Below are 25,019 nucleotides of genomic sequence, written 5' to 3' on the forward strand. Positions count from 1 at the left end.
CAACCCTGCCAGCAGGGGGCACCGCGACCATCGTGCTGGGGGCCCTGCCTCAAAGGTGCTGTGCCCGGGACAGGCTCTCCACCCCTGGTGCAATGGTAGAGGGAGGGCAGAGCCAAAGCAGGGGGTGCACACGGGTGAGCCGGCCACACCGCTTGCATCCTAAAGGAACCTCTACAAGGGAGGGAAGCCCGGGAGACGGCTGAGCGTCTGCACCGGTGTGCGATCCTGTAGCCCGAGGATAACACCGAGCCCCTCTCCCTCCCGGGCCAACACCGCGCCCAGGTCTGCGCGCGCAGGCTGCACCTGCCCGCGCACTAGGGCCGCCACGTGCTGTGGCCCCGCCCCTCCCCGCTCGCGTCCCCGCTCCCCACGCGCTCCCCGCCCCGCCCCGTTGGGCTCCGCTCCACTAGGCTGCGCAGGGCGCCCGGCAGCGGCCGAGGAAGGGACCGCGTCGCCCCTCCCTCTCCCCCCCCCTCGCCCCCATCCTCTCGCTCTCCCCGGGCGGGCGGGGCTGCAGCCGCGCACCGTGGGCTCGCGCCCCGCCTTTGTCTCCCGCGCCCGCCGCCGGCTGCCCGAGCCGCTTTGTGCGGCGCGGCCGCGGCTCAGCATGGACGTGACGGTGTCGCAGCTCGTGGAGCTGTTCCTGCAGAGCCCGTTGGTGACCTGGGTGAGCGCGTCCTGGCCTTCCTCCACTCCGTGCGGCGGCGCTGGGGACCGGGTGGCTCCGTGGCGGGTGGCCTTCTCATTCGGGAGCGCGCACCTGTTCCCGCTCGGGGTGTTTGGGGGGGGGGTGCGCTCCTGAAGCCCGGAGTCCCGCGCTGGGGGCGCCGAGTGGGGACGCGGAGCGACGGGCTGGGAGCGCTGCTTTCCAGTGAACCCGAGACGTGAGAAATGCGTTGAAAAAGTCCCTTTTATTTGTTTTTGTTCGATTGTTTGGGTTGGTTTTTTTTTTTTTTTTTTTTTCCCTCGCGCTCCGGGACGCTGGAGAAAAGTAGCCAGAAGTTTTCCTCCTGTCTTGTGTCTGTTGCCTGGCGCGTGAAGGGGACAGCCCTCGGGAAGGGTGGGCTTGTTGCCTGCGAAGGGTGCCGCGATGGTGGGTGACATCCCTGGCCCGCCTGTCCCCCAGCGTCAGACCGACGTGCCTTTGCTTCCCCACAGGTGAAAACTTTTGGCACGTTTGGAAGTGGCCACCAGGACAACTTGACTCTGTACATGGATTTAGTGGATGGCATCTTTTTGAACCAAATCATGTTGCAAATGTAAGTTGTCTTTTCAGAGAGGATGCTTTCGGAAGCCTGAGATTGTAGTTTGAAGGCCAGGTGGTCAGGGAGGTGGGGGGGGTGCCTGCAGGTGGGCCGCTGGACTCTCCCTGTCTCCTTCTCAATTAAGGAATTTGGAACTGACTCGTCTGCAAACTCAAGGATTTGATGGTGGTCTGAGCCTTGACATTAAAAGTCCCTTTTCTTTTGGGGAAGACCCAGAACTGTAACGAGGGTCTGATTACAGGAAATGTCCGGTGGGTCTGGGCGTCGCAATGTGGTTGAAGTTTCACTGTGGCTTGGTAACCGAATTCTGAGCCTCCCTTCTCTTGCCAATTGCTCGGGCAGATGCAGTCATTTCAGAAGTCTGCTTCAGAAGGCACTTAGGCAGCCGTGCCGGACCGTTTGGCCTTAAATGGGGTCTCTGTAGATTTTACTTGCCTCTGACCACATCCGTTGCTGAGTTCTGCAGAGCCTGTCTATCTGACATCTTATCACCGTGTAGGTGTTGGCTCCTACATTCTGTGTTTAACTTAGAAGCTTCAGGGATCATATTGGAAGTGAGTGTCAGTATGAGTCACGGGCACTTGGGGCGAAATAAAAACACCTCAGTGTGTTCTGTGGACCTGCCTTTCCGTTTACCCACTCACCTGGGGCTGATGGAGGTGCCACACTCAGTTATTCATTAGCTAATTAAAAACAGTCTCTATTTGTAGCTGGGGGCAGGTATGGGGTGCCTTCCCAATTAGATGGCTCAACATTTGATGTCACAGTGGTGGAACTGTCATCTCTTTTCTTTTTCTCCTCTTCTTCTTCTTCTTCTTCCTCTTCTTCTCCTCCTCTTCCTCCTCCTCTTCCTCTTCCTCCTCCTCCTCCTCTTCCTCTTCCTCCTCTTCTTCTTCCTCCTCCTCTTCCTTCTTTTTTTTTGAGACAGTTTTTCTGTAATTTTGAAGCCTGTCCTGGAATTAGCTCTTGTAGACCAGGCTGGCCTTGAACTTGGAGATTCGCCTGCCTCTGCCTCCCTAGTGCTGGGATTAAAGACATGCGCCACCACCACCCAGCTTTTTTTCTTTTTTCTTTTTTTTTCTCCTTCCTTTTTTTAAAAAAAATTTCTTCTGCCAGGTAGTGGTGGCACATGACTTTAATCCCAGCACTCAGGAGGCATCTCTGTGAGTTTGAGGCCAGCCTGGTCTACAGAGCGAGTTTCAGAACAGCCAGGGCTACAGAGAAACCCTGTCTCCACGATCCTCCAGCATTTGACCAGATTCTAAAGAAATACATTTGTTCTTGGCTTTGGCTGTGTGTCTTGGACTCTGATGAAAATGTTTTTTTCTGGGGTTGCCTCATGGCAGGCTTGGGTTCTGGCCACTCTCTCCCCATTCTGTCAGACCCCGAGAATGAGTGGGTTGCATTGGTATAAGGACAACTTCAGCCTATCCCCGTAAAGCTTGTGGCTGTTTAATTAGGAAACACAGCAGTGTCCTCCAGGCTTTTACCGAGCTACACGGAGGCACTGGGGAGAACAAAAGCCCAGGGCCCGGTTCTCTTTCTTTCCTGACCTTTGGAATTCCTGAAGCCTTTACCACTTGCCTGTAAATCAGGGGAGCCTGTTGGACCTCTCTGAGAAAAAGGCCGATTCATCACTTGTTTGCGTTTGGCCCTGGCTAAATTCTGCGGAAGGGTCGGCAGCTCCTCTTCCTAGTAGTTTTCGGTGTGCTAATGCGATCATTCTGGAAGAAGGACTGGCCGGTATGCAGCAGCCCCGGGACAGCCGCAGAGACAATGAGTGACTGTCCTGTACCGGGAAGGACAGGCAGGAGTGGGTGGGCACTGGACCTGCCTATCATCATTTTCTGCTTCTAGGGAATCATAACTTGGCACCAGGTAACAGGCCTCCGGAAGTGGGTGGGGCTTGGCTGCCAGGGGGCCTGTGGAATGGCTCCCTGCAATGTGTTTTCCCAAGCTCCAGGCTGTGATTTAAGATGCCCACCTTTTACTTCTTGTAAAAGTAACCTCTAGCTAGGCTATGGCAGGATTGTGATGCTTGCTTTAATCTCAGCAGTTCGGAGGCAGAGACGCGTGGATTTCTGTGAGTTCAAGGCCAGCTTGGGCTACTAGAGCTAGTTCCAGGACAGGCTGCAAAGCTACAGAGAAACCCTGTCTCCAAAAACAACAAGAACGAACAACAACAAAGTAACCTCTGTAAAAACACAAACAGGCATCTGCAGTTTTCTGGTGTTTACATGGAGAGTCTAGGGTCCTGGGCTCCATACCTGCCACCTCAAAATGTGTGTAACTAAAAGAACCTTGGATGAATGAGTTCTTCTGCCAGATACGGTGGTGCACAGCTGTAAGCCTAACAGTGGGTCAGGAGATCGAAGCCAATCTCAGCTACATACATTCCAGGCCAGCCTGGGCTGTATATGAGACCTTATCGCAAAAAACAAACAGGACTGCAGAGATGGTTCAGTGGTTAAGAGCACTGGCTGCTCTTCCAGAGTACCTGGGTTCAATGCCCAGCACCTACGTGGCAGTTCACAACTGTCTTTAACACCAGGTCCAGGGAACCTAACATCCTCACATGGACAAATGTGCACATAAAAGGAAATAAAGAACAAAGAAAAACAAAAAGAACCCTGACGGAGCATTGGGTATCCTAAGTGGTCGGGCTAGGTTTGGGCCCAGGCTCGTCTTCTTGTGAGCAGTGTGGCACTGGGATTGTTTCTAGGTGCCTCGGTTTTCTCATCTGAAAAGCAGGAATTAAAGTTCTGCCCTAAGGAGAGTAATGAGATGATATGCTAGAGCCTGGCTCAGTACTGGGAATGGCATTGCGAGTCAGTCACATATAGAGAGTGCTTGGTTTTTCAGTCTACTTGTGTGCATGTGCGTGGAGTTGGTTCTCTCCTGCCACAAGTAGTTCCTGAGTTGAACTCAGACCTGCAAGTCTCCTTCCCTCTGTGTTCAGTCTCTGAACAACCGTGCAATTCTCAGCCTTGGTCTTTCCCTGGTGATATATAGGCAGAGCCTTAGCCTCCCTTCTGCCCAGTTGGAGCAGTGTCTGCCTAAGGATCGGGTCCTTACCATGATCAGTGGATGGGTGTAACCTACTGTGCTGGGTACCTGGACTGCTATGCTATTTTTGATAAATTCTCCCCAGTTGGGAGGCAGTGGCCTTTGAAAATGGCAGAGCGGTGTGGCTGACTGGGTTGGGGTGGGCTGAGATAAGAGGCTGTTACTTAATACTTCAGTGCCATCTGGAGGCTGGATGTGGTCATGTGACCGCACCTGGCCATTGTCTATGGCAACTCTAGAAGGCTGGGGTAGTCTCTTGGCCCTGGCCTCCCTGACACAGGCCCACCTGGAAGCAGGAAAGCCCCGTAGGCTCAGCTTTCAGGAGAGGCCCAGGCTAGAATTCTTGAATGAGAGAGTCCACCAAGTGGTGTAGAGCACACACAGGCTGTGCTTCTCTTGTCTGTGAGGACTACTGGGAAACCGGGGTGCTGCGCTATCTTCAGGCAGAGCTAGCTTCCACTGCTGACTAGTTCTACTACACTGGGCAGATTGCTCCACGCCACCCCTGAGCCTCAGTTTCTTCTTCTGGGATGAAGGGGTAGAATTTTGTAGATGTGGGGAGGGTTGAGCAAGATGGTGTGTATTAATATCCAGATGTCATTAGTGGGGTATGAGTGAAGTAGGGCTGGGTCGTGTGTGTGTGTGTGTGTGTGTGTGTGTGTGTGTGTGTTTATCTGCTCGTGAAGGAGCCTCAGTGGACTAGGGGCTCTGCCTGCTGACTTCTTTCCGCCTTTACTAGGATGGTGGCAAATTCACCACAGCCTATTGCTTGTTCAAATTCTTGTGAGCCCTGGGCCTCTGACCCCCATTTCTAGCACCCAGTGTGGAACACTGAGTGGGTAGAAGGGGATTTGCCTTTTATAAGCAATGCTGAAACTTTTGGTTTAATTCTTAATAAGTGCTCTTTACCCTGAGAGACTCAGTTAACTGAGGGAATGCTAATGATCATGATAATTAGTCTAATTAGTCATATAACTAATGTCAGGGTTCTTTTCTAGTGTTCCATCAATTAGCCGTTTCTTCCCATGCCTGGGGAGAACAAAAACAGATATGGCCGCGCATCCCAGGTCCTGGGTGTGTGCAGAGCCTCTGCAAGTGAGTGGCTGTCAGTGGTGCACATTAACGCTTCAGATACCTGGTGCTTGTGATGTGGCCCCTCTGATGTAGATGGAATCTGGAGGCTGTAGATGTGGATCCGTTGGTAAAACGGTTGCTTGGTATTCTCAAAGCCCTGAGTTCAATCCCTGGCATTACACACAGTAAGTGTGGTGATGCAGTCTTGGAATCTTGGTAGGAAGAGCAGAAGGAGGATCAGAAGTTTAAGGCAGCTTGGGCTACGTAAAACCCTGTCTCGAAGAAAAAGTCAAGATTGAAATAATGAAACAGTGCATATCCCAACGCCTGCAGCCCTGGTTATTTCAAAGCTTGAGGCAGGAGGATTGTAGGTTGAAGGTCAGCCTGGGCCACATAATGAGAATCTGTCTCAGGAGTTTTAAAAAAAAAAAAGTTAGGGATGGGTGATGAGTGTTTGCTAAACACGTGTGCAGCCTCCGCTTCATTCCCTAACTTTCCTCAAATAAGAAATCAGCAGAGCCTGCAGCTTCTAACAAATTCATGTGTGGTCCCTTGAAACCGCTGCTCATCCCGTAAGAGAGCCCCTTTCTGTCACATTCAGAAGGCTTCTGTGGCTAAAATGCCTTTACAGTTGAAATACAGAATGCTGCCTCTTTCCTAAGTTAACACCAGTGGGGATCTAGGCCTCTGTTTCCTTTTTAATTAAGGGCCCTAGAAGAAGCCTAATGGGCAAATGGTTTCGCCAGACTCCATCATGGTATGGGGACATTGAGGGATGTTGTCACTTGACAGCTGAAAACTGTTTCCTTGGTTCCCCTTCGGGGACCCACGTGGCTGTTTGAGGGGCTGTGGAAGGACTTTGTGAAGTCAGGGGCTGCTGAGTGCATGTGGGAAGGTTCGCATGCTTAGGGCATGGTGTGGAGACAGAGTATATATGTCCAGTATTTATTCAGAGTTTGACCGTTAAACAGCTTACAAAAAAGCCTTCTGCTTCCAGTGACATTCCAAATGATTGAAGATTTTCCTTCTGTTTCTCCACCTTCTGTTAATGCGGCCTTGAATGAACCAGAGAGCCCCAGAAGTAGTTCTGTAGCTCCGCACCAGCCCTGAGGAGGCTCTGCACCATTATCACAGGGCTTGGCTCACTTGAAATGAGAAGACGGGCCTCTGAGTTCCCTGCCCTTTATCCTTGGTGGTGCCTCAGGACAGCGGATGGAAGGGAGGCCTTTGCTATGGAAAGCAGGCTCCCCTTTTCACTTCAGTCTTCTTGGCAGACATTTCCCACACTGTCCTGCATGTCGATGAGCCAAACTGTAAATCGCTTGAGCTGACGTCTTTACAGCCAGACCCAAGTTTCGCCTGAGGTTGGAAAATGAGTGACGCTTGGGGTTTCCCCACACTTGGCGTTTCTTGTGGGGTGTGATGGTACACCAGTCATATCCCAGACTCCTGGACGTCAGGTTGTCAAGACACCGTTGTTTTCCTGGAGTGTAAGTCGTGAGCAGGACTAACCTAAGTCCAGATGACAGGGAGACCAGCGCTGAGTGGAACTCGATTCTTAAGGCCATAAAATATGCCAGCACCCCCGCCCCCCATGTTGTATTTTGTTTTCTTTTTTTTTTTAAAAGATCTATTTATTTATATTATGTATATGGATGGGCGTTTTATCTGCATGTATGTTTGCACGCTAGGAAAGGGTATCCTATGGGACTACAGTTATAGACGGCTTTGAACCACCATGTGGGTGTTGGGGATGGAACTCAGTACCTCTGGAGGAGTAGCCAGTGCTCTTAACCGCTGAGCCATCTCTCCAGCCCGTTTTTCTTGATGTTTCATGTATTTTTTTTTTCTTGTTTTTTGAGACAGGGTTTCTCTGTAGCTTTGGAGCCTGTCCTGGAACTCACTCTGTAGACCAGGCTGGCCTTGAACTCACAGAGAGATCTGTCTGTCTTTGCCTCCCAAGTGCTGGGATTAAAGGCATGAGCCGCCACTGCCTGGCCTTTGCTTGGCTTTTTAATGCTAAAATGCAATTTTGTATAGGCTGTTGGTTTTTATATGTCTGTATGTTGATTTTCACAGTCTTGACACTTGGATGTCCCTTACGGTGCTCCCAGCAGTGGAAACGGACGGTATTGAAAAGGGCTGTGTTCAGCAGGGCCCTCAGTGAAGCAGCAGAGATGATAGGTCATACCGGGTTCTAGCGCCGCTGTGAGCAGACTTAGGATTTGACTTGCGCTCCGGCCTCACACGTTCGTGACCACCAAAGGATTGGCGAGGCTCATGAACCTGAGCACTGGTTTCTGCTGGGGAAGGAGGTACAGTGGATGTCCAGAGGTGTGACTTCTACTCCGTTTCTTACTCTAGAGACCCCAGGCCCAACAATCAGCGTATCAACAAGCATGTCAACAACGACGTGAACCTGCGCATCCAGAACCTGAGCATCCTGGTGAGAAACATCAAGACCTACTACCAGGTGAGGCCGCTCTGCTGGCCCAGGGGTTCCTGTGAGTCTGGAGTGGGGCCCCTCTCGTGGGTTCCCACATGTGTATAGAGAGGCCCCTCAAGTAGGTGTGTACAAAGGTCCCTTGAGTGAGTTCCCATGTGTTTGCAGTGGGGTCCCTTAGATGGATTCCCCAAAGAAACCAGAGTAAGTGGTGGCTGGCTGCTGACCCTTGGTACTTTTGTGTTAGCCCTGCTGTGGGGGTGTCAGTTTGGGGGTGGGGACTCTTGCATTTCAGACTGGTTCGTTTTGAATTCCATAAGAGCCTGTTCTCTGTGTGTCACTTGGGGACTCTGGAAGGGATGCATGATCTATGCCTCTGACTTGGTAGCTCTTTGCCGGAATCACTTGAGCAGAGGCAGGAGGAACCACAAAGGGCTCTAGGGGCGAAAAATGGAACTATTGTGCCTCTAGGCCAGCAAGAACTTGGGCTTATGGCGTGAAGAGTCCACTGTACACTGCTTGCTGTGTTTGGTCAGATGTGCTGGGTGGGTCGGTCAGGGTGGCTGATACTCTGAGGGTGTTTGCGAGCTCTTCTGCATGGCCAGCACTGGTGGGAAACGAGCCACAGCTGGGGACCTCAGACCTCTGGCTTCTGAGTCTCTGATTAGCAGTGAAACTGCCTTCTGCCATGTGATACCTCTTGACACTCTGGCAAAACACAGTCACTCTCAATGCCATGGTTCAAGAACCATTGTTGGTACCAGGGTCTCACAGATCTATGGCCGGACTCTGCCCCTTCAGTTCCCTGGTCTGTAGCTGAGTCCTGGTGCTTGAAATCAGTGGTCTTCGTAGATGTGGTGAGGTCTCTGCCGACCCGAGGACTCCCTGTTAGCTGAGGCTTCCTTCTGCCTTGATTGCTGACTTTAGACCAGTGGCAGAGGTGCTGTCTTGGGCTTGCCCTGGGCCCAGGTCCTACCAAGGACTGTCCGCATGTTGCAGGGTCCTTGGCTTCTCTTCAATATGGATTTGAAATGGGCTGGGAGAGGGAAGAAGTGGGCAGTGTCTTGGGTATTCTGTCCTGACTGTATCTGTCCTGTCGGGGGAGGTAGAAGTGTGGCTGTGGCACCCCTACCTGTGAATGACAGTTTCGGGGTGGTCTCGCAAGGCAGAGGTGCGGCAGCGTCCTGCCCAGTGGGCTCCTTGCTGCCAGTGATTAGTAGCTGTGAGGGGCCAAGCGAAAGGCCTGAAGACAGTGTGCGACTGAGAGGTGGTTGCTGCCTAGGGTTCCAGAAACTCACACAAAGAGCTGGGCAACCAGAATGGAGGTGGGGAAGAGGGCCCTGTGTTCTTGTCGTCTCTTAGCTCTTTGGGAGTGGGGATGGCATTGGGTGACTGTCTAGCTCCAGCTAAGCAAAGTGTACTTAAGTACTTGCTGGAAGCAGCAAAGGGCCACTCACTGTCTCCTCATTCTGCCAGCCTAGAAAGAGCTCGTGAGACGTGTGCATTCGTGACTGGCACGTTACCTGGGCACAGTGTTTTGTGTATTCTTTCCTTCTGGTTTATGGGGAGCAGAAATTCTGTTCTCATGTTAGAAGCTGTATAAACAGCTTGAGAAACAAGTACCGTGAAGGCGGCCAACACGTCAGCCTTCCACCAGAGACAATCGCCAATCGCGTTTAGTGTTTCCTCCCCGCGGTTGGGTGAATGGGTTTTGTTTTGTGCCGTGTGGGCATGCCATAAGTTTAACTGCACATCCTGCCCTTTTCCCTTCCAGGGTAGCACCATAGCTTATTTATGTGAAGAGGGTATTCAATGGGCATTTTCCCAAGGAACCACTGCCCAGCTTCCCTGTTGGAAAGTAGCCCAGAGTGGTATGAAATGGCCCACATGCCATTCCCAGCTAGGCTCAGTGGTGCACGCCTGCCTGTGATCTCAGCCTAGGGAGGCAGGAAAGGGGGGTGGAGAGCTTGAGGGCAGCCCGCACTGTACAGCGAGTTTGCAGCCTGTGTAGGTTGCACAGTGAGACTGTTTAACAAAGCCAACCAACCAAGAGCAACTGTTGCTCCTTCCTTGGTCTGGGATGGCCGGGAGGGAGGGGGATCACCCCAGTGGGTGTGAGAAGGGTGCTTTTTGGAAGATACCTTTAAAAATTATTATTTACAGGTATGGGTGTTTTGCCTGCATGTATACAGTGCATCGCATGTGTGCCTTGTGCCATGGAGACCAAAAGAGGGCAATGGATCCCTGGGAGTGGAGTTCCAGGGGTGTCATGAGCGGCTGTCTGGTCACTGGGAATCTCACTTGGTTACTCCGCAAGAGCAACAAGTGTTCCCAGTGGCTGTGCTATCTGCAGCCCCCAAGCTCCGTTTTCCTGAAGTGCAAGGCCTTGACCATGCTAGGCAATTGCCCTGCCTGAGCTACATTGTGTGACCTTTAGCCTCTGTGATAGGTAGATGCCAAGATGCAGCTCCAACTCCGCCCCAGCCAGCTCTTTGGCAGTTGTGTTTGATAAGCATATGGCAGCTGCTGAGAATGAGAAGCGGCTTGACAAAGGGAATAGTTTTTCTCAAGTTAGTGTGTGTGCCTGTGTACCACAGTCTCTGTGGGAAGGTCAGAGGACAGCTGATGAAAGCCACTTCTCTTCACCTGCTATGGGTATAGCAAGTGCCACCATTACTCACAGGGCCTTCTTTCTGGTTGGAATGAAACACTGTCAGAAGTCAACCCAGAATAGGGCAGGGTGTTACACACCTGCAATCTCAGTAGTTGGGAGATGGAACACAGGGAGAGCAAGCATTGAAACATCCTTGGCTACATAGACAGTTTAGGGGCAAGCTGATCTGGACTATATGAGACTTGGTCTTAAAAAAATATAAAAAAGCCAGGCTGTGGTGGTGCACGCAGAGGCAGGTGGGTCTGAGTTCCAGGACAGCCAGGGCTGCACACGGAGAAACCCTGTCTTGAAACAGAACAAAATAAAAAAGAATAGAAGGAGATAGGTCTTCGGCATTGTTGGTGGCAGAGGCATATTAATCTCACTCAGCTCTGTTGTGTGGCTTGGGGAGTACGAAGTGGTGTTCCCTTAGCTGGTTGAGGGGTCGAGAAATCCAGGCACACACAGAACTTGCTTCATGAATAACACATCGCATTGGCTTTGCAGAGAAATTACCTTCCACGCTGCCGCCTTGAGAGCCTGAGGAGGAGGCTTGTCCTCTTGATTGGTCAGCTTGCGTCTACAGTTGAGGAAATTACAGATAATGTTTTGTTCCTGGGTTCCTTCCTGCAGGTTGGGAAATGTCAAAGGAATCTAGTTCGCCCGTCATCTCCCTACCTGGGGGTGCCACCATTTTGGTGCTTGCCTTTGCTTTCTTTGTGTGTGTGGTTCGTAATTCCCAATGCCTGTGTGAAGTGTATTCTTTTTCATTTATGGAGGAGTGAGTGTTTCCCCTTGCCATTAAACATTCATTTGTATGAATGTCAGCGCCTGTGTGATGTTTTGTGTGACTGAACTGTCGTTGACATTTCCGATATCCCTCTTTCTGAATTATGAGCGGTACCACCCTGAACATAAATGTTTCAGCAAATTCGTCTTTGGTTTCCTCAGGGTAAATTCCTGTCAGGGAGTTGCCAGGTCAGAGGGCATGAATACTTGAGGGGTGTTTGCTCCTTATTGCTACAAGTACCCTGTTTATAGGCCTTGTCCTTTTTTCTGGTGAATTGCTTTTTTGTGCCTTTCATGGTTGTGCCTGCTGCCCTGTTTGAAAGACCGCATTCCGTGCTGCTGCTGAACACTGGCCATGTCTGTGTCCCTACCCTAGGCCCGGAGTTCTGGGGTGGGGGAGTTTGTTTGCTCACTTTGCAAAAGCTGGTACCTCGCTCATGTAAGGCAGACCGTGCTGGAGATGGTCTCTGCCAGTCTCTCTGGGTGGGCTCCCTCTCTAATCTGGAACCCATTGAAGGCAGTCTGAGGATGGAGGAGGAGGGGAGAGATCATAGGGTCCCAGGCAGCAGACTGGGCTCTGTCCCAGGGTCAGTGGAACCCTGTTTCCCTGTGGGCCACGGTGTGAATGCCGAGTGGAGGACAGCAGTCTGCCTGGGCCCCTCCTTTCCTCTTCCTGCCCCCACCCCGCTCCCCCACGGGTGTGTGCAGAATGATGAAATGCGAGACAGGAAGCCCTGGTGGCCCCGCGGTGGGTGTGGCTGGGGTCCTGTGGGGCTGATCTTTGCTGTGCCTTTCTCCTGTTGTTCATACCTGAGATACTGAGGGAAGGAGATCAGATCAGCGCTGCCGCAGCTTGTCACAAGACGTGGTAGTGTCTCAGAACACAGGCCAGGCAGGATGAGGACCCTGACTGACAGCGTTCTCTAGGGGGTGGCACTTTTGCCCGTGACTTGAGGGCACCAGACTGGTGGAGGGGTGTCCTGGGAGGCACCCGAAGGATGGATGTGAAGTAGGCTGGAGACGGGATCTGGGTGGGGGGTAAGGGTGAGGGGTGCCATGCTGGTGGATGTGAACCTCGTCCTGATGCCTTTGGTGTCGTAGGTGTTTTCTGCTTACCTGTTTTACTAGAGAGCAAACCCAGGACCACATAGGCTCATCAAGCACTCTACCTCTGGGTTGTACCCCTCCAGCCCCCGCACCCAGAGCTGTAAAAGGGAAAGGATGGAGCTGTTTTTCTCCTTATTTTAGAAAGGAAAAGGGCTGAGTTGAAACTCAGGGACCTGTGTGAAGAATGAACCATGAGTTGGCACTGCCAAGGGAGCAGGGGTAGGGCTGGGTGTGACCTACACGCCAGGACAGAAGACAAGGTAGAGGCTGGGATGGAAGGCCCACAGACCGAGGGGAAGTGAGCGTCTTTGTGCTTGGTGGTCTGTGGCTGTGTGTGCTGAGGAACCTGGGTTTGAGACCCGGGCAGGTGGTCAGCGGACCCAGCTCCATTGGGATTCCCGCCGTAAGAAAGCTGTATTCTGCCGGGCGTCCTCATCGTGGCTTTGAGGCCAAGGCGGGAGCTGGGGAGCTAACTGCTCAAGCATTCAAGGTCACAGAAGTCATTTTCTCCATTGGACTCCGCACTTCCTCTGGTCTTTCCTCTCCCTGGCTTGCTGATCCCTGCCACTTCTCTTCTGAGCTCTGGTGTTGACTGGGGAGGAGGTTAAGGGGCCCTGGCCCTGGGGACTTGCCACATTCCTGGGGAGGCTGGATGTGAGGCTACCTGGAAATTTGATTTCCATTCTCTCTCTTCCCTTCCCCCTCTCCTTTTCACCTCACCTTTTTGTTGTCAGCTCAAATGCTGTCAAGGCGTATTGAATAGCAACAGGAATGTGGGGGGCCGGAGCTCAAAGTGGGATCAAAAGGCAGAGACCAAGCAGGAGGGAGCTTAGCCTTCCCTTGAGACCAGGGCATGCCTGCCTTATTCTTCAGCCACATCCTCAAGAGGAAGAAGTTGCGGGGCCCATTTTACAGGTTAAGAAACTGAGACTTATGAAGGAGGAAACCTCAGCCACAGGGATCAGCATGTTTCTCCTAAGTTGTTGGCTGCCTAGAGCAATTTCTTTCTTCAAAGCCAAGCTTCTGCTGTCTGTGTAGGGAGGTGGCTTGCCTTGGGTAGATCAGTGTGGGTGCAGCCCGGTGCTAGGCTGGGGGTGTTGCTTCCCAAAACATCTTGAAAGGGCTGCCCCTGATTTTCTATCAGCCTGGAGCCCCAAGAAACAGGGACTGGGTTGCTTGAGGCACCTCTGAAACCAACATTTCCGGGGTTGGGCAGAGGGAGCAGCTGGCTTTTCCCCTCACCCCCAGAGCAGCAGGAAGTCAAGATACAGGGCTAATTGCAGCTGGTGGGAGGGGTGAAAGGTGGGTCTGATGTAATTAACAGAGTTGGGATTCTGCCAGAGGTATTGGAGGCTTATCACAGAGCGAGCACGCCTGAGTGAGCATGAGCACATTATATGTGCAAATGTGAATGAGTATGCATGTGTCTCTACATGCACATACATGAATACTATGTGTGTGTGTGCATGCAGACGTGCATTAGTCTGGGCTGTTCCTGTGGGCTCCTCCTCCTGGTCTTGAGTCCAGATTTGAATTGCCAGGATTTCTTTCAGGGATACCTGGAGCTGTATGCTGGCCTGTGCCCCTGGTCCTCTGTTCCCAGGTGTGGAGAATGCCACCCAGTGATGTGGTGGCTCCTGCGCTGCTGGTCTGTTCCCTTCAGCCCAGAGACCTGCACGTCTCCTCTGCTGCTTTCCTGTCCAGAATCTCCAGTGCATTGTCACTAAGGTGTGATTTTCCCACCGTGGCTCGGTCTTAGGAGGACTTGTGTTTGTGAGCCCCTTATTTGTGGTGGTGGGTGCACAGACATGAGTGGGAAGGCTGTTGTCATGGAAGCCATGGTCACCCTCAGTTGCTGAGGAAGAAGCCTGAATTCATGCTGCCTGCAAAATTACAGCTAAAACCACACATGCTATACTGTACTTCAAACACCAAGAGTCCCTGAGCCTCTCGGTCCACAGTGGTCACTATACAAGTCTTGGTGAGTGGTGTTGGGCACCCAGGACCGTGAGACTCAAGCCATGCTGGAATGAATGTCAGTGTAATAGTTTTTCCAATAGTGGTATCCGGTAGGAGGTGGGAAGAAGTACCCCTTCTCTTGTGACCAGATTCAGGAAATGGAGTTCTCAATTTTGAAGTGAGATGGGGGGGATTCTCCTTATCTCCTTGAGGTGGGTGTCGGTGCCAAGGTCAGCATATTTGATTGTAACTGGTTTATCACATGGAATCCGACAAGGATTTGCCCAGGCAAGCTTGGTTGCTCCCTAAAGCTGGCTACCTGGTGCACGGCCAAGCTAATAACAGTTTTTGTTGTTGAACTGTTGGCTCAAGAAAGACAGATTCCCAACTTCCCCCCATGGCTTTGCTAAGGCATTCAGAACCCTGGCCTTTCCCAGATAATTTCATTCTGTTGTTTCTAGTAACCATCAGAGCAGCCAGGGTTATAGAGGGAACGGACAGGCCACACCCTACCCCAGATTCTGAGTTTATTGGTAATAGTTTGGGCTGTAGATATTCCAAGAAGTACATAGAGGCTGTGATAGTGTGCACACTGAGGGGTCTAATGGCTTGAGTTTTCAGTAGATTACAGATTGATTACAGATTGATGGGTGGCATTCTGGATGTTGGGGTACTCTGAAAGCAGAGGTCTGCAGAGAGTAATCCCTTGCTGCTGTCATGATCTAGTCTTGGCTTGGAAGAGTCAGCAGGCTTCTCCCTGGCTGGGAAACTGAAACTAGTAGCTGAGGGACTAGCTGAAAAGTGGGAGGGCGGCCATGAGGGAGAGTTCTACTACAGGATCCACATTTGGGTCCAGGAACTCCTGTGAGCCCATTCCTAGCCACAGATGAAGTAGCGTGTGCTATGGGGAGGCTTAACGAAATGATCTGGATATGTGGGATCTGTGAATCACAACAGCCGCACCGGCTGACTCTGTAGGGGAGGGGACGGGGGATGTGCAGATGGAGAAAGCAGGCGTCAGGAGATGCAGATCATACAGAAGAGTAAGAAAAAGTAATCGCCAACTTCCGCAGGCGCCAAGTCCGAGCTGCTCACCTCTTCTCCCCGAGTTCCCTCCTGTCTGAAAAGGGGATATCTGCAGTGCCTGCCAAGGAGGGTTAAAAGGGACTTAGCACTGTGCTACACCATGGGTCTGATCGGTGGGTGGCTGGGCTGCCCTCTGGTCTGGTAGGTGTAGTGGGCAGGCAGCCTTATGGAGTGAATCCAAAGACCTTCCGAGGGCAGCCTGCTCTGACTCACGGATCGGCAGTGTGTGTGCATGCGTGTGCCTGTCTCTTGCCCCTCTGGCCCCTTTCCTCTCTGATCTTTCTGGCTTATGCTTTCTGGGTACGCGCAGAATGCGGAGTGGCTTCACACTTTCACATTGAAGGGAGCTGCCCAGGTTTGGCTGACACCAGCAACGAAACTCTAAAAAACTAGGCACTCGGTCCTTTGGTGTTTCTCTCACCTCGCCACATGAAGACACAGCTGCGCTCGCTCTCTCTGTCTCTCTGTCTCTCTGTCTCTCTCTCTCTCTCTCTCTCTGTCTGTCTCTCTCTCTCTGTCTTTCTCTCTCTCTCTCTCTCTCTCTCTCTCGTGTGTGTGTGTGTGTGTGTGTGTGTGTGTGTTTGTGTGTGTGTGTTAATGGCCTGAGCAATATAAGCTGCTGCTTGATAAATACTTGAGATAAAATCATTTCATTTCCAGGACTAGTGGGCGGCCCGCTCTGGGTCTGCACAGGGATCCTAGCTCTAGGCCACGACCCTACAAAGCCCCTGACCTCTTGCCCTTGCTGGATGGTTGAATAGTTTGTGGAGAGGAGCCTGATACAGGGCAGGGGCTCAGACCCTGACTGCATAGAGGTAACTGACTGAGGCCCTGGAGTCTGAATCCCACTCCAGGACCCCTGCTGTTTTCTCACTAGCCTGTAGGCTTTTTATGTTCTGTTTGCTTTGATGGAAATGCCACATGTCATATGTACTAAGAGCCTCAAGCCCTGGGAGGTAAAAATTAAATTGATTGTTTTCAGCTTGGTCTAGCCAGCTTGGCTCCCCTGAGCTTTCTAAGGTTTAAGCCTAATGAATGACCTTAAGCTTTAAAAAAATAAAAATCCTCCTTTCAAACCTACAGCCTACAGGCTCATCTCCTGTTCTTGCTGCGGGTCAACACCTGCATCCAGTGAGCTGCCCAGAACTGGGGCCACTTTGGCAGTGCCTGTGCTAAGCTGGCCTTGTAGCCCCATGCCTTCAGAGGATAAGATATGCTATGTGAGTTTTATGAATGGAGTCTAAAGAGTTGCGTTGTTCAGATGGAAATGGACTGAGTCATGGACGTGGGTGTCCCAGGCGTGAGGTGTCAGAGGGCTGATGGTTTCTGGTGAATCCGGCCTGCTCTGCTGACCATATGGGATAGAATGCCCACACCTTCGTAGAAGACCTGCCTTAGTGAGACGTGGCTCATTCAGAAGGGGTCATTGCTCTAATCTGCAGCTTTCTCTCTTTCCCTCCTGCCCTTACCATTGGTTCTCACTTGGGGAGGTTGCCTCTGGCCTGGGCAGCAGCTTGAGGGTGCAAAAAGAAAAGCCTCCCCTCGTCTGTCCTGGAGGAGGGTAACAACTGGATTTGCTTGCCCTCCGTGCTCAGTCTCTGTAGGGTCCTATTGCCATGGCAGCCAACCAGAAATCCCTGCCAGATTCCAAGCGTTTTCCCTTTCTGTCGTTTGGGGTAACTTCTGGCCTCAGCTCCCTGGCCAGTTCAGAGACAGCGTGCTACTTCTGTATCCTGTTGCCCAACTGGTGTCTGGTGAGCAGGACTGCTTTTATGACCAGCTCCCTCCTGCCCATGGTTGCTTCCCTTGGCCTCCTCTGGAAAGCCCACACAGGCTCCTGAACCAGCTAATGGTTTTTGTTATCACCATCATTGGATGTCCCTGCTCCCACTCACTGTCTCCGTGTCCCAAGGGCAGGAACTTTGGTGCCAGCTGCCGCCCTCAAACTTGCGTGGCATTGCTTGAATATGACTGATGCCTTCCTAAAAGCAGCCCAGCTGCTCCAGCAGTTTTCCGCCCTAGCTCGGGAGCCCACAGCCGCCGGAGAGGTCCACAGGCAGGTGGGGGCGGACCAAGATGATTCGGCTTTTGTCTGTATTGAAACTCAGGGGCCTTATTATCAACGGAGGTTCAAAGAGTGGGCTACGGTGATTTCTCAAGGCAGAGTCACGTGACAGGCCTTTTGATCTCCTTCTAAACTTGCTGTTTTTAACTGAACGTAATTAGAAATGTGATCAGTGAAGCTTCCACTTCTCTTTCTGTTGTGACTGATGGAGGTGCCTGCTCGGCTCCATCCTGCGATGGGAGGTCCAGGTCAGGACCTCTGTTCACAGCCTTCCCTACTTCCAGGGTTAGTGGTTGGGGTCTGTTTGAACTTCTGGGTCCAGCGTCTGGAAGGCAAGAGCTGAAGCACCAGGCGCTAGGTTGGTGGGAACCTTAAGAGGCTCCTTCCACAGCTCAGGGTCAGGAGTGAGAGGATGAGGTAATGATATGGTTTGAACCCCTGGTGTGAGTTCAGGGGTGTGAGTAGTAGTGAGGTTTTTAAGTTCCTGAGTAGAGCCAGACCTTTAAAAGGCAAAGAGAAAGGAATGCAGCTTTCCAGAAAATTCAGCGCTGGTCTTGTAGAAGGCTGCCTGGTTTTAGAAGTCCTTAGTTCTTAAGCACGGAGCCCAGGGAGTTACTATTTAGCTCTGCAAGATGGAAAGTCTTGTGGAGACCAAGGGCGGGCTGGCAGCACAACAGTGTGTGTAATGAGCATCACTGAGCCGTACACCCACCCAGAAGAGCCAAGTGCTTTGTGATGTTATGTATGTTACTGCAGTTCAGAAACTCAGCACAGAACCCCCTGCACACACCGTTCTTTTCCTTAGAGGAAGGGGCAAGCAGTAAGACCGTTGCACCGTGAGGATGTGAAACTAGAGCTGAGTGTTCTGTGTCTCAGGGTCTCAGAAGTCTGACACACAGGCCGCTAGAGAATGGGCGGGTTGATTTCTGAGGCTTCTAGAATCTTCCTAAACCTTGCCGTCTGTTGTGTCGGGCGTTTGGTGTTGACAGTGGAGAGTTTTGGGTCTGTGGTGTGGAATCTTTGTGTACGTACCTTGTTCTTTATTACGACATGAACGTTTGTTTTGTTTGAGGCAGGGTCTCTCTGTGTAGCCTTGACTCCTCTGGACCTTCCTAATTCAGGCAAGGCTGGCCTAGAATTCACAGAGACATGCCCGCCTCTGCCTCCTAAGACACGTGTTCTTGTCTCAGAGATGAAAATGGAAGCTTAGAGAAACCAAGGATCCTGGTGGTTGTGACGATAGGATAGAAGGCATTAAGTGGCTGTGCTGAAGACAGCTCCTTCCCTCTGGGACCCTGAACCCTGTACTCCCTTGTGCTGAAGGAAGCAGACTGCTCCCATTCCACTCTCTGGCCTTGCAGTCCCGATAAAGAGTGAGACCAATGGTTGGCTTCTTGAATGGCACTTGCCAGGTGACTGAGTTCCACGTCAGAAGGGTGTGGCAGGCTAGCTGTGGCTTTGTCTTTTGTCCAGCAGTGCTGGTTTGGAGTAGCCAATTGGCAAACCCTGCACAACCTCTCTGTTAGGACATTTTATAACACTAACAGCAGGGGTCACAGACAAGGTTATCTATATATAATCAAGGGATCGTCAACTCCCAGTTCTGTAGGCTAGCAAGTCTGAAGTCCAAGGGCAGCTCCTGGCCAGGGCCTTCATTTTGTGCTCTAATGTGGCAGAAGGAGAGGGAGGGGCCAGGGAAGGGCTCATTTGTAGATAGGAGGGAGACCTGCTAGAAGGGCCTTTATCAGTTCTTGAGAGCAGGGCCCCGAGGCCCTAATCACCTCCTAGTGCTGTTGCCTTGGGGGTCAGGTTTCCACAGTGAACTTCAGAGGTCCCGATTCAGACCTGCAGCAGCAGCACTGTATAGTGTCCTAGGGCTTTCCTGCCTGAGACCTCTTTAAGGAGCGCGACAGCCCCTGAGGCCGTCTGGCGTGCTCCTCAATTTCCCTGTGGTGGCTGTAGGTGTTACACTGCAGTGCCCTGTCCGTAACAGAGGAGAATGCCGCAGGCATACCTTAGGAGGCTAGGTTGATGTGGAACTTGTCACTATGTGTCGGATAGCTTTTTGAAGGCATAAAAGGGGCTTCTAATGAAAATACATGTGGTGTTAATCGTAAGGCACATGGGCTTAAGAGAGGCTAAGTAACCAGAGTTGGTTGTATTAGTTAGTTTTTGTTACTGTGATAAGACACCATGAGCAGAGCAACTTAATACTTTGGCTTATAGTTCCGGGGACAGGCGGGTTGGGGGAGCGATCACATCTTCACCCGCATGCAGGAAGCAGAGAGAGCAAACTGGAAGTAGGTTAAGGCTATAAACGTCCAAATCCCAGGGAAGTATTTCCTCCTGCAAGGCTCTACCTCCTAAGGGAGCCATAATCTCCCCAGACAATGCCTTCAGCCAGGGACCAGATGTTCATATGCATGAGCCTGGGATGGACATTTCTCATCCAGACCACCACACAGGTTTGGCCTTTCAGCCCGCCTCTCCTTCCCTTCCTCCCTCCTTCCTTTCCTTCCTCCCATTTCTCTTTGTCAGTTTAAGGCTTTTTCTGCATTGAGACAATTAATTAATTAAGAGACAATTAGTTTGAGAAATCGTAGCAGCTAAAATGTCCCTGTGGCTGGTGGTAGTACGGAAGAATTTTTTTAGCATTTTATTATTGGGAATGTGTGTGTGTGTTGGGGGAGGGGTGCCTGTGGTGTTTGGAGGACAGCTTTTTTTTTTTTTTAAAGATTTATTTATTCATTTAACGTACACTGGTGTTTTCTCTGTATGTAGTCTGTGTGAGGGTGTTGGATCTCCTAGAACTGGAGTTGCAGACAGTTGTGAGCTGCCATATGGGTGCTGGGAATTGAATCTGGGTCCTTTGGAGGAACAGCCAGTGCTTTTAAGCACTGAGCTATCTGTCCAGCTCCCATGGAGGACAGCTTTGTGGAGTCTGCTCCCTCCTTCCTCCTTACACGGGTTCCAGCTGTAAACAGGTTGCCAAGCAAGGGCCTTTAATCACTGAGCTGTCTTGCTGACTCAGTAGAGGACTTTTTAGAAGTTCATGTTTGAATCAATCCAGAATTAACCTGGCAGACAATCAAATATCCCTCCGCACTTGAGGCCTTTTGAGCCAGTGAGTAGCCTTGGATCTGAACTTGGACTTATTTCTAGAGGAAGAAATGAGTGGCATTCACTAGGGGAGGGGTAGGGTTTGGAGGGTCAAGAGGAAGGGTGGCACAGAGGTTAGGAACATGGGAGAATGGAAGGAGTGGGGGTCGGGTGTGTTTTCTCTCTTCCCGATTCTCTTGGTGAGCCAGAGGGACTCTGGCTGGCCTTCATTAAATAGGAGCAGGTTGGGGTGAGCTAGAGGGACTCTCCCTGGCCTTCCTTAAATAGGAGCAGGTTGGATCCCAGTGCCCGGTGTTTGTCCTGGGAACCTGGGCTTTGCTTGGCCCCAGTGCTTTGCTTGGCCCCAGTGCTGCTGTGAGGTCAGGACCGGTATCATGTCTCGGCCTGAGCAGAGTCGGGGACTCGGATACTTTATTTCTGGCCTTCTATTTTTATCACCTCAGTCATAATGAAAGAAGAGAAGACACATACCCGCCACTCATCCTCCTGCAGCCTCGGCACGTTACAGCGGTTCACCGTTCACTGTCTTGCTGAGGCTGCAGCCGGTCCCTGGGAAGGGAATCTTTGTCCTCTTTGCTTCCTTTACAGCTGAGGGTTATTAATACCCGGGGAACTCCTTTTGACGGATCTCCGAGGGAGGAGCTAACAGCTTGCTCCCCAAGTGTTCCTGAGTCACGGCCTACTGTTGGAACAGCTCTGTCTTTATTTGGTGGAAGCGGCATGTGTTTGAGTGTCTCGGTCCTTTTTTAGTCATTTTCAGTGTTTCACACGGGCTGGCAGCTTGCCATGTGTGTTTCTTGTTTATATATCGGTTTGAGCTCCTACTGTGAACTCGAGCAGCAGGCGGCAGGCGTTGTTACTCTCTGGTCTGATCTTTGAGATTGCCGTGCCTCTCATCCACATGACATAGAAAGAGAATGGCTCAGCCAGCATCCAGAGCCTCTGTAGCCAACCATAATGCTGGTCCACAGTCTAACCCCTTTCCTAAGCAAATGCAGCAGGCTACCTGAGCTCAGAGGTCAGGGGCACTGTCAAGGGCTTTTGAGAGTGGGTTGTGGCCTCCCAGAGCTGCAGGTCCCAGCCCAGCCCTCTTACTGTGCATAGGTGAGGTCTTGATTGACACCACATAAATGAGTTAATAGTTGGACCAGGGAGCCGGATGTAGGTCAGTAGTAGAAGGCTTCCCTCACATATTTGAAGGCCTGGGTTGTATTCCCTGCAACACACCACACACACACACACACACACACACACAAAATGAATAGCAGAACTTATCCAGGGCCCCACATAATGGAGTTATCAGAAGCCTGGCTGTACATAAACTCATACACTGGCTAGAACTCGCTTGAATACTCCATTTCTCACCCACTTCTGAAATAGTTGGGATAACCCCGGGGCTTGACCATTGTTCCTTGGTGTTTGTGAGACTGTAGTGGCTGGAAAGGGTAGTAGGTGTGTAGCTTAGTGTTGGGATGTTTCTGTAGACCGAGCATTGGGTTCTGTCTCCAGCACCGTCAGTCAGACAAGACAGATGTTAGCAAGGCAAGGTGGCTCACACATGAGTGATCACATTGTTGGGGGGTGGGGTGGGGCTGGAAGACCAGGAGTTCAAAGTCACCCTGGACTACATTTAACCCAGTCTCAAAAAACCAAAAACACCTACAAAAGAAAGACAGAAGCTTGTGATAGGGGCTTGGATCACCCAGTGGGGTAGCTGTCAATTCCAGCTTCCCTAAAGAATGCATGGGGACCCCTTCCCCAGTGAGAGACCAGTAGTTAGCTGACCTGATGACCTAGTAAATCAGTATTGCTTGAAAGTTGTATCTGATAGCTCTCTCAAATCTCAGAGGATTTTGACATGCAGTTGAGAGCCTAGAACACTGATCCCTCTAAGCTGCTTCCTGTCTAGCACCGGGGACAGCAGAGCAATGTCCCCAAGTGGTTTTGCTCCACCCTCTTAGCAATCTGAAGACCACAGCGGCTGAGTCCAGACTTCCTATATCAACTCCAGTTCCTCAGGTTGCTTCCTTCACTCCTTGCCTTGTTTCCATGTCGGGCATCAGCCTGGCGTCTTCCTGAAGCTGCATAAATAGCTCTGGAAAGTGCCGAGGCAGCTGCCGCTTCTTGTTGGCTTCTGTGGACTTTTAGACTAAGGAAGGCCCGTGTGGCTTTGCTGCCTCTACCAAGGCAGCCTCTACAGTTTGCATCTGACTGGAAACATGGGGATCTAAGAAGGGCTTTGGGGGCTACAGCTGTCAGTGCTCTCCTGGGTTCAGTAAACTCTGCTTATATGGTTCGGATTGTGGTGTGGAGGTCTGGCCAGAGCTAGGCCCTGGGGGAAGGTGCTGCAGCAGCTCCAGGCGTCCTCTGAGCCAGTCCACCAGACTTGCATGGGCTGCACCCTGGCTCCAGCTCCCGCATCCTGGGGCGTGTGGAAGTATTAAAGCTACAGTTGTACACCTTGGAACCTGGTGGCTTAAAGTGGGTGATAGTTAAATTCTCTGGGAATCTACCTTAGGTGAGCATGCTCCTGGCTTAGATGCCATCTGGCATAAACATGCTCCATTCTAAGCCTTAACCGACAGATGTAGTTTCAGAATGTCAGAGATCAGGGTTTTCTGTGTTAGGCATTTCAGACAGCTCGATGGCCAGTCCACAGGTGCCAAAGAGTCAGGGCCTAAGCTGATAGTAACATAACTCAGCCAGTAAAACACCAGCAGCAGCTGTGGAGTCAGTGCTGTCCTGCTGCACAATCCACAGAGGAGCGGACTTAGCTTTGCCACACTCTCAGTGTTCAAAACCAGACATTCACGTTCTTTCTCCGGCACTGTGTTAGTGTCTGAGGCTGTGAGGTTTCTTTGGCCCGATCACCTTGGCATGGGATAGTCATTCTACGTCCTTGTACCTCGGTTTCCTTATTTGCAAAGTGAGACTTACAGTAGATTGGGCTAAGGATGCGTAGGACAGTCTAGTTAAAACACTTAGAACGATGTCTGTCCCTCAGTCACCACCTGCTGCCCTTGATCTGAGGACATTCGGAATGCTCAGAAGTGGCTCATATACTCAGTTCTGGCTGCCCTCGTGGTTTAAAGAGATGGGTCTGGACAGGTTCACAACTGACGACAGCAGAGCCCTGGGGTTGTCCCAGGCCCGAAGAGGAAGTATGCTGGCCATAGAGAAGGGGTGAGGCTTCCCTCTCATTTGAACAGTTGTGTTGTGGGAAATTCTGAAATGTGCTAGTAGCAAAACCACACACACACAAACACTGTGGTGATTTGAATGATAAATGTCACTCAGTCTTAGGCATTTGAATACTTGGCTCTCAATTGGTGGCACTCTTTAGGTAGGTTTAGGAGGCTTGTCCTTGCTGGAGGAAGTATGTCACTGGGGGCAGTCCATTTCTAGTTGGCTGTCTCTGTTTCATGCTTGTGGTTCAAGATGTGAGAGCCCTTAGCTTCCTGCTCCAGCCACCACACCTACTGCTTGCTGCCATGCTTCCTCCTTTCCATGGTGGGCTCTTATCCCCTGGAAGAGTAGTTAATTAACTAATTAACTAACACACACACACACACACACACACACACACACAGAGTGAGTTTGACCCCCTCTCCTTATTTCTGAGTGACTTTTAGTCAGCCTTTAGAGGATGGCGGTTGAGCTATGTGTACCTCAAAGCTTGTGTGTGTGCGTGTGTGCACTTGTGCATGCACACCTGTGGTTGTAGTATTGGTTCTGACATGGATTCACTTTTTAATTGTAGTTTAGTCATAAGATAAAGAAAAAGAGGAAACCCAGTCATCAAAAAGCCTACTGAAGATTATGAAGCAGACGGCTTGGGAATTATTGTCCTCGTTTCGCAGATGAGAAAATGAGACCCTGGAGTGTGCAGTGGCTTGCCCTGGGCCATACCCAGCTAGGGTGTGTGTGTGTGTGGTGTGTGTGTGTGTGTGGTGTGTGTGTGTGTGTGTTTTCCGACAGGGTCTCACTGTATACCCTGTCTGTCTGGCCTGGAACTCACAGAGATACATCTGCCTCTGCCTCCCTAGTGCTGGGATTAAAGGTGTGTGCCACTGTGTTTGGCCTGAGTGTCTGTGTTGATTTCAGAACCCTGGTCTCTGCTCTCTGCCCGTCATTTTTCTCTGCACCATTGGCTTCTGAAATAAAATTTGTGCAGTTACCCCTGTTAGAGGTGGAGATATGCTGTAGGGAGTGGATCCTGCTCAGTAGAACAGAGTGTGGAAAGGCATGTTTGTAATCCTGGCACTCGGGTAACTGCAAGATTGAGAATTCCAAGCCAGCCCAGGTTATGTAGTGTAAGACCCAGGAAGGTAGGGGACCATCACAGCCTCAGGGAGAAAGGGAACGGGGTCTTACTACATAACCTAGGCTGGC

At 51.3% G+C, this 25,019-nt stretch overlaps 1 protein-coding gene across 2 annotated transcripts in view; it reads left to right on the forward strand.

Moving 5' to 3' along the window:
- Positions 1–570: 570 nt before the first annotated feature.
- Ccdc88c (coiled-coil domain containing 88C) overlaps positions 571–25,019 on the forward strand; it is a 127,596-nt gene continuing 103,147 nt past the window's right edge. For both annotated transcript variants that reach the window (XM_038337617.1, XM_038337618.1), the window contains exons 1-3: positions 571–667; positions 1,159–1,259; positions 7,770–7,878. In XM_038337617.1, the coding sequence (XP_038193545.1) occupies positions 608–667; positions 1,159–1,259; positions 7,770–7,878 (270 nt within the window). In that variant the 5' untranslated portion in view covers positions 571–607. The remainder of the gene's footprint in view (positions 668–1,158; positions 1,260–7,769; positions 7,879–25,019) is intronic.

This window comes from Arvicola amphibius, chromosome 7 (genome assembly GCF_903992535.2).
Source record: "Arvicola amphibius chromosome 7, mArvAmp1.2, whole genome shotgun sequence".
Lineage (NCBI taxonomy): Eukaryota > Metazoa > Chordata > Mammalia > Rodentia > Cricetidae > Arvicola > Arvicola amphibius.